General features: G+C 39.0%; 1 protein-coding gene across 1 annotated transcript in view; it reads right to left on the bottom strand.

Annotated features, from left to right (window-relative positions):
- The window catches only part of LOC112412358 (zinc finger protein 33B-like), a 77411-nt gene that overhangs the window by 57171 nt on the left and 5855 nt on the right, over positions 1 to 14385 (bottom strand). The window contains 2 exon segments of the mRNA XM_024764030.1: positions 5438 to 5533; positions 5794 to 5920. Of these exon segments, the coding sequence (XP_024619798.1) occupies positions 5438 to 5533; positions 5794 to 5920 (223 nt within the window).

Genomic DNA, 14385 nt, shown 5'->3' with positions numbered 1-14385 from the left:
CCCATGATTCTCATCCTCATTTTATTCAAGTTGATACTATTAGAAAGGCCTTTTTGACCTCCTTTCTAAAATAAAATACTCCATCATTCTTAACCTTCTCTAATTTCCTAGCTATTTACTGGCACATTTAAGTGTATATATGTGTAATTGTTTGTTTCTTATCCTTCTCTCCCTATCAGAATGCAAGCTCCATGAGATCAGGGGCAAAATTTAGTTCACTGATATATTTCCAACAACTAAACAGAGTAATGAACGTAGGTACTCAATATCTGTTGAATGAAAAAATGGGGGCGGGGCGGGGGAGTCAAGATGGCATACTAGGAGGATGTGGAATTCACGTCTCCTCACAACTAGGGCACCTACCAGGCACCAGTGGGGGACCGCAGACACCTAAGGGGCCGGAAGTAACCCCCAGTGACTGGGTAGGACATGGGGCTTGGGAAGAGTAAAGCGGGAGGATAAGTGGAGGCGGCAGAAAACTGGCGCTCCTGAGGGGTGGCTGGGGGAGGGGAAGTGATACCACGCGGGAAGGGGAAATTTGGGGAACCAATGGGAGGGCAGAGGATCAAAAGGGAGCGTGGCCAGGTTTCCCCTGCCCACTTGGACCCCCAGGAATCTGCTGAGATCCCGGGCCTGATCCTCTGCACACCCAGGCCTCCTCCAGCTGCCCAGATCCTGAGGGAGTGGGTGGGGGGAAAAGGGGAGCAAAAGTAAAGGCTGGACCTCTGGGACCGGCACCCTGAAGGGTGGCTGGGGGAGGGAAGGAGTTCCTACACCCAGTAGAACCCACTCACGCTTAGCGGTCCAGTGGCTACGGGGAAGATGGTGGGGGAGGGGCATGAAGGAACGGAGGGGAATGGGGCCAGCGTTTTCCCTGCCCACTTAGGCACGCGGGAGCCTCTTGGGCTCCAGGGACTAATCCTCTGCCCTCGGAGCCTCCCTCCTGCCGTGCAGAGCCCAAGCCTTGCCCCTGCACCCCCACCCGGTGCCCCACCTCTGCACTCGGAGACCCCCTCTGAGACCCCCTCCAACGGGCTGGGTCTAAACCCCACCGAGGCACCCTCACTCAGGGCCCTGCCTCCAAGCTCTGGAACTCTACATTCCAGAGGCCCTCCTTTCCACCTGCTGCCTCTCCCCTTCTAAGCAGGTCCGAAGCAGAGGCCCCACCCCACACTCAAACGTCACCCCATCTATGCTCCACCCCACACTTGAATGTCACCCCGCCAAGGCCCTACCCCATACTCAAATGTCACTCCCCCACCTGCCTAGGTCCTGCCCCACCCAAAATCCCGCCCCTGCCTAAGTTACAACCCCTGCCTAAACTCTGCCCCCAGAGTCGAGGCTTTTTTTTTTCTTTTCTTTTTTCCTCTTTTAGACTGGGGTTCTGTTTTACCTTGTTGATTCTTTTATATTTTTATTTTTCCTAATAAGTCTTTTATTTTTCTAATTTTATTTTATTTTTTATACTTTGTTAGTGATCTCTCCTTTAGGCTTGTTCCCCACCCCACCCCCTTTTTTTTTTCTGTTGTGGTTTTATTTTACCTTGCTGCAGTTGTTTCAATTACAGTTTTAGTTTTCCTAATATATTTTTTACCTTTTTAATTTTATTTTGTTTTTTATTCTTTGATATTATACTGTTCCTTTTTTTCTTTCTTTCTTTTTTTTTTAACCACGCCACGAAGCTTGCGGGATCTTGGTTCCCAGTCCAGAGGTTGGGCCCGAGCTCCTGTGGTGGGAGCTCTGAGTCCAAACTGCTGGACTAACAGCGAACGTCAGACCCCAGGGAATATCAATCAGAGTGAGGCCTCCCGGAGGTCTTCAGCTCAGCACCAAAACCAAGCTCTATCCAACTGCCTGCAAATTCCATTGCTGGGCATCTCAGGCCAAACAACCAGTAAGACAGGAATACAGTGCCGCCCATCAAAAAAAAAAAAAGAAAAATGAAACAACAAAAAAATGTGCTACAGACGAAGGAGCAAGGTAAAAACCTACAAGACCAAATAAATGAAGATGAAATAGGCAACCTACCTGAAAAAGAATTCAGAGTAATGATAGTAAATATGATGCAGAATCTCAGAAACAGAATGGAGAAAATACAAGAAACATTTCACAGGATCTAGAAGAACTAAAGAGCAAACAAACAGTAATGAACAGCACAATTACTGAAGTTAAAAATACTCTAGAAGGAATCAATAACAGAATACCTGAGGCAGAAGAATGGATAAGTGAGCTGTAAGATAAAATGGTGGAAATAACTCCCAGGGAGCAGAATAAAGAAAAAAGAATGAAAAGAATTGAGGACAGTCTCAGAGATGTCTGGGACAACACTAAATGCACCAACATTCGAATTTTACGGGTCCCAGAAAAAGAAGAGAAAAAGAAACGGTCTGAGAAAATATTTGAAGAGATTATAGTCGAAAACTTCCTTAACATGGAAAAGGAAATAGTCCATCAAGTCCAGGAAGTACAGAGAGTCCCATACAGGATAAACCCAAAGAGAAACACGCTGAGACACACATTAATCAAACTATCAAAAATTAAATACAAAAAAAAGTATTAAAGCAGCAAGTGAAAAGCAACAAATAACATACAAGAGAATCTCAATAAGGTTAACAGCTGATTTTTCAGCAGAAACTCTGCAAGCCAGAATGGAGTGGCAGAACATATTTAAAGTGATGAAAGAGAAAAACCAACAACCAAGATTACTTTACCCAGCAGGGATCTCATTCAGATTCGATGGAGAAATTAAAACCTTTACAGATGAGCAAACGTTAAGAGAATACAGCACCACAAAACCAGCTTTACAACAAATGCTTAAGAAACTTCTCTAGGCAGGAAACACAAGAGAAGGAAAAGACCTACAATAACAAACCCAAAACAATTAAGAAAATGGTAATAGCAACATGCATATAGAAAATTACCTTAAATATAAATGGATTAAATGCTCCAACCAAAAGACACAGCTGGCTGAATGAATACAAAAACAAGACCGGTATATATGCTGTCTACAAGAGACCCATTTCAGACCTATGGACATATACAGACTGAAAATGAGGGGATGGAAAGAGACATTCCATGTAAATGGAAATCAAAAGAAAGCTGGAGTAGCAATTATCATATCAGACAAAATAGACTTTAAAATAAAGACAATTACAAGAGACAAGGATACTACATAATGATCAAGGGATCAATCCAAGAAGAAGATATAACAATTGTAAATATTTATGCACCCAACATAGGAGCACCTCAATACATAAGGCAAATGCTAACAGCCATAAAAGGGGAAATCGACGGTAACACAATAATACTAGGGGACTTTAACACCCCACTTTCACCAATGGACAGATCATCTAAAACGAAAATAAATAAGGAAACACAAGCTTTAAATGACACATTAAAAGATGGACTTAATTGATACTCATAGGACATTCCATCAAAAAACAACAGAATAAAACAACAGACTGCTTCTTCTCAAGCACTCATGGAATATTCTCCAGGATACACCATATCTTGGGTCACAAATCAAGCCTTGGTAAATTTAAGAAAATTGAAATCATATCAAGTATCTTTTCTGACCACAATGCTATGAGACTAAATATCAATTACAGGAAAAAAACTGTAAAAAATACAAACATGTGGGGTTCCAAGGTGGTGCAGTGGTTAAGAATCTGCCTAACAATGCAGGGAACACGGGTTCGAGCCCTGGTCCAGGAAGATCCCACAGGCCATGGAAAACCTAAGCCCATGCACCACAACTACTGAGCTGGTGCTCTACAGCCCGCAAGCCAAAACTACTGAAGCCCGTGCGCCTAGAGCCTGTGCTCTGCAGCAAGAGAAGCCACCGCAATGAGAAGCCTGTGAACCGCAGCGAAGAGTAGCTCCTTCTAACCGCAACAACAGAAAGCCCACGCAGCAACGAAGACCCAATGCAGCCAAAAATAAATAAATAGATTAATTAATTTAAAAATACAAACACATGGAAGCTAAACAATATGCTACTAAATAACCAAGAGATCACTGGAGAAATCAAAGAGGAAATCAAAAAATACCTAAAAACAAATGACAATGAAAACACGATGACCGAAAACCTATGGGATGCAGCAAAAGCAGTTCTATGAGGGAAGTTTATAGCAATACAATCCTACCCCAAGAAAAAAGAAAAATCTCAAATAAACAACCTAACCTTACATCTAAAGCAATTAGAGAAAGAAGAAGAAAAAACCCCCAAAGTTAGCAGAAGGAAAGTAATCATAAAGATCAGACCAGAAATAAATGAAAAAGAAATGAAGGAAACGATAGCAAAGATAAATAAAACTAAAAGTGGTTCTTTAAGATAAACAAAATTGATAAACCATTAGCCAGACTTATCAAGAAAAAAAGGGAGAAGACTCAAATCAACAGAATTAGAAATGAAAAAGGAGAAGTAACCACTGACACTGCAGATATACAAAGGATCATGAGACATTAGTACAAGCAACTATATGCTAATAAAATGGACAACCCGGAAGAATCCAAAGCAATCTACAGATTCAATGCAATCCCTATCAAACTACCACTGGCATTTTTCACAGAACTAGAACAAAAATTTTCGCAATTTGTATGGAAACAGAAAATATCCCGAGTAGCCAAAACAATCTTGAGAAGAAAAATGGAGCTGGAAGAATCAGACTCCTGGACTTCAGACTACACTACAAAGTTACACTAATCAATACAGTATCATACTGGCACAAAAACAGAAATATAGATCAGTGGAACAGGATAGAAAGCCCAGAGATAAAACATGCACATATGGTCACCTTATCTTTGATAAAAGGCCAGATGATGTGGTACATATATACAATGGAGTATTACTCAGCCATAAAAAAGAAGCAAAATTGAGTTATTTGTACTAAGGTGGATGGACCTACAGTCTGTCATACAGAGTGAAGTAACTCAGAAAGAGAAATATAAATACCATGTACTAACACATATATATGGAATCTAAAAGAAAAAAAAAAAGGTTCTGATGAACCTAGGGGCAGGACAGGAATAAAGACACAGCTGTAGAGGATGGACTTGAGGACACTGGGAGGGTGAAGGGTAAGATGGGACGAAGCAAGAGAGTAGCATTGACATATATACACTATCAAATGTAAAATAGATAGCTAGTGGGAAGCAGTTGCATCGCACAGGGAGATCAGCTTGGTGCTTTGCAACCACCTAGAGGGATGGGATAAGGAAGGTGGGAGGGAGATGCAAGAGGGTGGGAATATGGGGATATACATATGCATAAAGCTGATTAACTTTGTCACACAGCAGAAACTAACACAACACTGTAAAGCAATTATACTCCAATAAAGATGTTAAAAGAAAAAATGAACACATGAGCAATACTTAAGATTAATAAGAATTCATACCTATCACCAGGTGTCCTTCTGTTTAATACAGCCTAACTCACCTGGGGAGCTCTTGCTTGGGGACTCTTCCTCTAATACCCATGGTTGCTCTCCTTGTTCCAACCTGAAGATCAGTTCTGGTTTAGGGATGCAATACCCTGTGAATGGGAAATGACATGGGAATTGCGCTAGGCTCATGGGCTTTACGGCTCCTGAAGAAAACAGAAAATGAAGCTTCAGGGACCAATTTCAATCTATTATTGGGATAAGAAAAATTCTTTATGGTGTTTCAGCAGTCCTTCTTCTTATCACCCTGGATCTCAAGCCTAAGTATCTTCAAACTCAAAAAATTTCCACAGGTGTCAGCAACCAAGACAGGACATGCATACTAGGAATCGACATGGAAAACAATCCCTACCCACTGAGACGAGGTGACTATAGTTCTCCAGCATCACATCCCTGTACAGTGTCCTCTGAGCAGGGTCCAGCTGCTGCCACTCCTCCTGGGTGAAGTCCAAAGTCACATCCTCAAATGATAAGGATTCCTGAAATAGCACATTTGTGCTCAAATTTAAGTAATCAGAATTGAAAGACATGGAGAAGCTACATGAGAATGGCTATACTGTTCACTATTCAGAGTCAATCAGAATACGTTTTGGGATGTCTACTTCTGCACTGTACTTGGTTGGAGAGGGAGAAATCCTAACAGATATTCCCTACTAATTCCCTCCAGTTATTAATATGTTATTGATGCTTGCATGCCATAAAAACTATCCTATTTTGGGGGAATCTGAAGACAAAGCAATGTTACTGTTATCAAGAAGCATATAATCTGAAAAACAGACAAATATACAAGCATATAACTACAATAAGATGTTACTATTGTGAAAAGATGAGCAAAGTTGATTGCGGTTTCAAAGGGGACAAAAGTTCTATTCCTGCTATTAGGGTGGGTTTCACTGAGGAGGTAAAATTCTGAGTGGTTAAACAACATTAGAGTAACATTCATGAACCTGGGGCAACAGCATAACCATGGATACCTCTAAGAATAGTAGTTAAAGGAAAAGCAATTAGCACATAAGAGAGTACCATTTGGGACTATGATAAGATAAAGAGCTATGGAGTTATTCAGGGAGTGAGTTATTGAATACTTTTGGATATAACTCCCATAGAATAGGGGTGTCCAAAATATCTGCTTACTCTTCCTTCTGGGAAACTTATTTATTTATAAATTGTAAACTTATATTGTCAATCTATATATAAAATTTCATTCTTATTTTTTTAGATTAAAAAAATGTAGGTAGGCATCTGAGTATTTTCTTCCCATAACTGAACAGTCTCATACAATCGTCACTAAGAGTAGATTCTATCTCAAGAAACCCCTTTCTTTGCTCATCTAGAAGGAGCAACTCCTCAACCGTTAAAGTTTTATCAAGAGATTGGAGTAATTCAGTAATATCTTCAGGCTCCACTTCTAGTTGTAGTTCTCTTGCTATTTCTACCATACCTGCAATTACTTCCTCCACTGAAGTCTCAAACTCCTCCAAGTCATCCATGATGGCTGAAATCAGCTTCTTCAAAATGCCTGTTAATGTTGATACGTAGACCTCTTCCGATGAATCACAAACATTCCTAATGGCTTCTAGAATGGTGAATCCTTTCCAGGTTTTTACTTTGCCAGATCCATCAGAGAAATCACTGTCTATGACAGCTATAGTGTTATGAAATGTATTTTTTAAATAACAAGACTTGAACATCAAAATCACTCCTTGACCCATGGGCTGCAGACGCTGTGTTATCAGGCATGAAAACATTATTAATCTCATTGTACCTCTCCATCAGAGCTCTTGGGTGACCAGGTGCACTGTCAATGAACAGTAGTATTCTGAAAGGAATCTTTTTTTCTGAGCAGTAAGTCTCAATACTAGGCTTAGAATATTCATCAAACCATGTTATAAACTGATGTGCTGTCATCCGGGCTCTGTTGTTCCATTTATAGAGCACAGGCAGAGCAGATTTAGCATAATTCTTAAGGGTCCTAGGACTTTGCAAATGGTAAATGAGCATCGGCTTCAACTTAAAGTCAACAGCTGCATTAGCCCCTAACAAGAGAATCAGCCTGTCCTTTGAAGCCAGGCATTGACTTCTCCTCTCTAGCCATGCAAGTCCTAGATGGTATGTTCTTCCAATTTAAGGCTGTTTTGTCTACATTGAAAATCTGTTGTTTAGTGTAGCCACCTTCACTAATTATCTTAGCTAGATCTTCTAGATAACTTGCTATAGTTTCTACATCAGCACTTGCTGCTTCACCTTGCACTTTGATATTATGGAGACGTCTTCTTTCCTTAAACCTCATGAACCAGCCTCTGCTAGCTTCAGATGTTTCTTCTGCAGCTTTCCTCACCTCTCTCAGCCTTACATGGAATTGAAGAAAAGAGAATTAGGTCCTTGCTCTGGATTAGGCTTTGGTTAAGGAAATGTTGTAGCTGCTTTCATCTTCTATCCAGACCACTAAAACTTTCTCCATATCAGCAATAAGGCTGTTTCACTTTCTTATCATTTGTGTGTTTACTGGAGTAGCACTTTTAATTTCCTTCAAGAACTTTTCCTTTGCATTCACAACTTGACTAACAGTTTGGTGCAAGAGGCCTAGCTTTTGGTCTATCTAGGCTTTCGGCATGCTTTCCTCACTAAGTTTAATCTAGCTTTTGATTTAAAGTGAGAGATGTGCGATTCTTCCTTTCACTTGAACACTTAAAGGCCATTGTAGAGTTATTAGTTTGCCTAATTTCAATACTGTTGTGTCTCAGGGAATACAGAGGCCCAAGGAGAGGGAAAGAGACTGGGGAACAGCTGGTTGGTGGAGCAGTCGAAACAGATACATTTAAGTTCACTATCTTATATGGGTGTGGTTTGTGGTGCCCCAAAACAATTACAATAGTAACATCAAAGATCACTGATCACAGATCACCATAACAAATATAATAATAATGAAAAAGTTTGAAATATTGTGAAAATTACCAAAATATGACCACAGACAAGAAGTGAGCAAATGCTTTTGGAACAATGTGCCAAAAGACTCGATGCAGATTTACCACAAACCTTCAATTTGTAAAAAAAATACAGTATCTGTGAAGTGCAGTAAAGCAAAGCACAATAAAACAAGGTACACCTGTATTATACATGACAATGAAAAATGGAAATGGCAAGCGTCTCTCAGTAAAGAAATGGAAAACTAAAATGTGGTATGGTCTCATAATAAAATATTATATGACATTAAAAATTTGGACCAATCTTAAGTACAATATTAAAATTTTTAAATCGGAGGTACAGTAACCTACATATCAAATGAGATAACTGACATAATTCTAAGAAGCATATAAAACAAAATATGTATTCTTCCATGATACATACATTTCTGTCTAGTTACACAAATAGAATGAGAAATTAATGTATAAACATGTATATGAACAGTGAGTCAAGGATGAAAACCCAGCTGTGGGAGGCTGAATAATGGCCTAAGGATATTCATGTCCTAATCCTGGAACATGTGAATATTACTGTATACGGCAAGAGGGCCTTTGTAGATGTGATTAGCTAAGAATCCTGAAAAGAGAGCATCCTGGATTATCCAGGTGGATGCTAAGGATAATCAAAAGTGTCCTAATAAATAAGAAGGAGCCAGAAAGAGATGTGACTACAGAAGAGGAGAAGGCAATATAAAGAGTTAACTGAGACTGATGTGATATGCCTTGAAAATGGAGGAAGGTGCCATAACAGCTGAAAAAAGCAAGGAAACAGATTCTCCCACCAGAGCCCAGAAGGTACAAGTCCTGTCATCACCTTGTAAGATTAATTTGGACTTCCCTCTAACTTTGTATTGGTTTAAACCATTAAATCTGTGGCAATTTGTTACAGCTGTAACAGGAAACTAACATACAGGGATACATTAATTGCCAGGAGTCAAAGTCCTTAATTGTTCTGAAGGAGACATCACTAGAGGGGTAGAAGGAGGGCTGTATGAAGTTATAGGAGCTGCTAGTGGAGGCTGTGCAGAAGAGCAGGCAGTGAGGTCAAATGATGCAGAGAGGTCAAGTAACTCCAAAACTGCAACATATCATTGGTAACAGACTCTGACCAGGGAAAACAGCAGAGCACAGAACTCTCAGGGCCACATCCCTCCAAAGGAACACATAAAAACCTGGCAAAAACTATCAGAATCAACTTTAGTAGAACTCTGGAAAATAGACAAAGGTTACAACAATCAAGAGAATGATTAATCAAGAAAAATGCAACTGAAACCTGGTAGGAGGGATCTTGTGTTGTTTTAACTTACCCTTGCTTCATCTCACCCTCTCAGGCTGTATTAGCTTGCTACAGTTGCCATAACAAAGTATACAGACTGAGTGGCTTAAACAACATAAGTTTATTATCTCACAGATCTGGAGGCTAGAAGTCCAAGATTGAGATGTCAGCAGGGCTGGTTCCTTCTGAGGGCTGTGAGATAAGAATCTATTCAAAGCCTTTCTCCTTGGCTTTCAGATGGCTGTCTTCTCCCTGTAACTCTACAACGTCTTCCTGCTATATGTAGTTCTGTGTCCAAATTTCCCTTTTATAAGGACACTAGTATTGGATTAGGGCCCACTCTAATGACCTGACTTTAACCTGACTACCTCTGTAAAGACCCTTTCTCCCAGTAAGATCATATTCTGAGATATCAATGATTAGGACTTTAACATACAAATTTTCAGGAGACAGTTCAACCAGTAACATTTGGTCTTGAAGATGGACTCCAATATTCTTGGTGTAGATTCCTGGTGCCAGAGAGAGCAGAATGGAGTTGTTTCTCAACAATTGGGGTTGTTTGTTTTGAACTGTCTGGTGGAGACCTGAAAAGACTACAGCAGAATGCTCAGAACCTCTCACATCAGAGAAATGACTACATGAAGGGCATTTACTGAAAACATTTAAAGGCAAATGAACCAGCTGCTGCCACTGGGGCAAAGGACGTCAGCTGGAGCAAACAAAAGATATGTCAAAAAAGTCTGTGAAGAAAAGCTGGGGAGTGAAATACTTTGGGGCTTTGAAAAGTTTCCATATAGTCCTGGAAATCTAGAAGACCCACACATATCTAGGATGAGGCACGTGTTCAAAAAAGACATGACAAAATCCTAAGCTCTCAACTCTGGGTGACTATCAAGCTCTGTACAAATAAGAAGTGAGGGTGAGGGAAGAGTTTTAAACTGCCCAGTGTGGTGTTGAGGATATGCTCCAATACACACAAACCCTACAGTAAGGACTGGGGAGATTTTTAGTTTTGTTGACTCCAGGCACTTAAGGAAATCTCTGTTAAATCACTAGTTGAGCACTATGTAAATGGGACAGAGATTTCAGTAATGACATGCAACAAAGAAGACAGTCTTTACAAAAATAGTTTAGACATTTATGAAACAAACAAAAAACTATGCCTCACACAACAGTAACAACTCTGAGGGTTGGGGAGGAGATCTGATCTCTGAATTAACACATTATAATATTCAAAATGTCCAGTTTCACCAAAAAATTATAAGGCATTTAAATGAGAAAGTATAGCCCTTTCACAAGAAAAAAATTCAGACACCTTCCCTGAGGAGGCCTAATCTTTGGATTTACTAAACAAAGATTATAAATCAATTGTCTTAAATAAGGTTAAAGGAGTAAAGGAACCATGGGGGGGAAATTAAAGGAAACCAGAAGAATGATGTTCCACCAAAGAGAATATCAACAAATAGAAATCCTGAAGTTGAAAAGTACAAAAATTGAAATAAAAACTTCAGTAGAGGGTTCAACATCAGATGTGAACAGATGGAAAAAAGAATCAGCAAACTAGAAGATAGGTAAACTGAAATTATACAGTTTGAGAAAGAAAAAAGAATAAAGAAAGATAAACAGAGCCTAAGAGACCTGTGGGACACCGTCAAGCACACCAACATTTGCATATTGGGAGTACCAGAAGGAAAGTAAAAGACAGAAAAAATATTTGAAAAAATAAAAGCCGAAAACCTCCCAAAGTTGATGAAAGACATGAACCTACACATCCAAAAAGCTCAAGGAACTTCAAGTAAGATACACACAAAGAGACCCACTAAAACACAGTATAATCAATTGTCAAAGATAAAGAGAATCTTGAAAGAAATAAGAGAGAAGTGACTCATCATGTACAGAAGATCCTGAAAAGGAATATTCAATTTCTCATCAGAACCATGGAGAACAAGAGGCAGTGGCATGCATATTAAAGTGCTGAAAGAAAAACTTTCAATGAAGAAGTCTATATTCAAAAATACTGTTCTTCCAAACAAAGAGAAATTAAGCCATTCTCAGATAAACAAAAGCCAAGGGAGTTTGTTGCTAATAGACTTGTCCTTCAAGAAAACCTAAAGAGTCCTTCAGGATAAAATGAATGGAAGACACTAACTCAAAGCTAGTTAAAGAAATAAAGAACACCATTAAACTATAAAGGTAGGGACTTCCCTGGTGGTCCAGTGGGTAAGACTCTGCGCTCCCAATGCAGGGAGCTCAGGTTTGATCCTTGGTTGGGGAACTAGATCCCACATACATGCTGCAACTAAGAGTCCACATGCCGCAACTAAGAAGTCCACATGCCACCACTAAAGGTCCCGCATGCCCACATGCTGCAACTAAGACCCGGCACAGCCAAAATAAATAAATAAACAAACAAACAAATAAATAATTTTAAAAACTATAAAGGTATATGTGAAAGCCAATATTATTATATTTTTGGTTAATAACTCCTTTTTTTCTCTATCTAACTTAAAAGACAAAAGCATAAAACAATAATTACAAATCTATGCCACATGGATTAGATCCCTAGGGTTGCTATGACAAATTCCCACAAACTGGTGGTTTGTAATGAGAAATTTATCCTCTCATAGTTCTAGAGTCTAGACGTCCAAAAGCAAGGTGTTAGCAAGGCCATGCTCCCTCTGGGACTCTAGACAGAAACTTTCCTTGCCTCCCCCTTATTTCTGGTGGTGGCCAGCAATACTTGACATTCTCTGGATTGAAGCTGCATTACTCCAATCTCTTCTGTCATCACATGGTGTTCTCCCTGTTTGTCTCTATCCTTCTGATACTGTGATACAGTAAGGAATATAGATATATTTTGGTCTTTGTCTCTGACAGGAGGAAGGAAATAATAAAGATTAGAGGAGAGACAAATAAGTGGGGGAAAAAAATAGAATGAACAAAACCAAAAGTGCTTCTCTAAAAAGCAATCAACAAAACTGACAAACCTCTAGCTAGACTGACAAAGTAAAAAAGACTCAAAATATTAAAATCAGAAATGGAGACATTACTACCAACCTAACAGAAATAAAGAGGGTTATAAGACAATACTAAAAACAATTTACGTCAAAAAATTAGAAACTTAGATTAAATGAATAAATTCCTAGAAACACAAATAACCAACTGATTCAGGAAGAAATACAAAATGTGAATAGCAAGCAAAGAGATCAAATCAGTAATCAAAAACTTTTCAACAAAGAAAAGTCCAGAACCAGATGACTTCACTGCTGAATTTTAACAAACATTTAAGGAAGAATTAACACTAATCCTTCCCAAACTCTTCCAAAAAGAGGAAGAAAAACCCTGAAAAACGTTTTTCAGACCCCTGAAAAATGCAGGGGTTAGGGGTGATGACCTCAGTGTGGTTGAAAATCCGAGTATAACTTCAGAGCTATCCCTCCTTATCTGCGGTTCTGCACCTGCAGATTTAACCATCCATGGATTGTGTAGTACTGTAATATCTAGTATTGAAAAAACTCTGCATATAAGAGGACCCATGCAGTTTAAACCTGTGTAGTTCAAGGGTAAACTGTACTTCTTAACTAATTCAATGAGGCCAGCATTAATTACCCTAATATCTAAGTTAGATAAAGGCATCACAATAAAATGAAATTACAGGCCAATATTCCTTATGAATATAAATGTAATATCCTCAACAAAATACTACAAAATTGAGTCCAAACAACATATTAAAAGGATCATGGGTAATTCCCTGGCGGTTCAGTGATTAGGACTCCACACTTCCACTGCTGGGGGCGAGGGTTCCATCCCTGGTCGGGAAACTAAGATCCCACAAGCTGCGTGGTGCATTATGAATGAATGAATAAACAAACAAATAAATAAACAGATCATGAATCATGATGAAGTAGAATTTATACCAGGAATGCAAGAGCAGTTCAACATGAGAAAATCAATTTAATATACCAAATGAAGATGAAAAATCCCCACATGATGCTCAAGTGAAGCAGAAAAAGCACTTGACTACATCCAAAACCTTTTCAGGATAAAATCACTCAATAAACTAGGAATAGAAGTGAACTTCCCAACCTGATAAAAAGGCTTTTACGAAAAACCCATAGCTAGTATTTAATGGTAAAAGACTGAAAGCTTTCCCACTAAAATGCGGAACAAGACAAGAATACCCACCTTGGTCACTTCTATTCAACACTGTAAAAGAAGTCCCAGCCAGAGAAACCAGGCAATAAAAAGAAATAAAGCCATCCAAATTAAAAACAGTGAAGTAAAACTATCTCTGTCTTTAGATGACATGATCTTACACACAAAAAATCCTAAAATATCCATCAAAAAATTATTAGAGCTAATAAATTCAATAAAATTGTAGAACACAAGATTAACACACAAAATATCAGTTTAATGAACAATCCAAAAGTAAATTAAGAAAACAACTGTACTTACAATACCATCAAAAAGAATAAAATACTTTGGAACAGAGTTAACCAAGGAGGTCCAAGACTTGTATACACTGAAAACTACAAAACTTTGCTGAAAAAAATTAAAGACCTAAATAATGGAAGGACACTCCTTGTTCATGGGATAAAATACTTAATATAGTCAAGATAAGAAGACTCCCCAGTGTTCCACAAATTCGATGAAAAATCCAACAACCTTTTTTGCAGAAATGGACATGATCTTTATATTCACGTGG

This window comes from Neophocaena asiaeorientalis, unplaced genomic scaffold (assembly GCF_003031525.2).
Source record: "Neophocaena asiaeorientalis asiaeorientalis breed wild unplaced genomic scaffold, Neophocaena_asiaeorientalis_V1.1 scaffold1133, whole genome shotgun sequence".
Lineage (NCBI taxonomy): Eukaryota > Metazoa > Chordata > Mammalia > Artiodactyla > Phocoenidae > Neophocaena > Neophocaena asiaeorientalis.
This window is presented reverse-complemented; position numbering and strand designations above follow the sequence as displayed.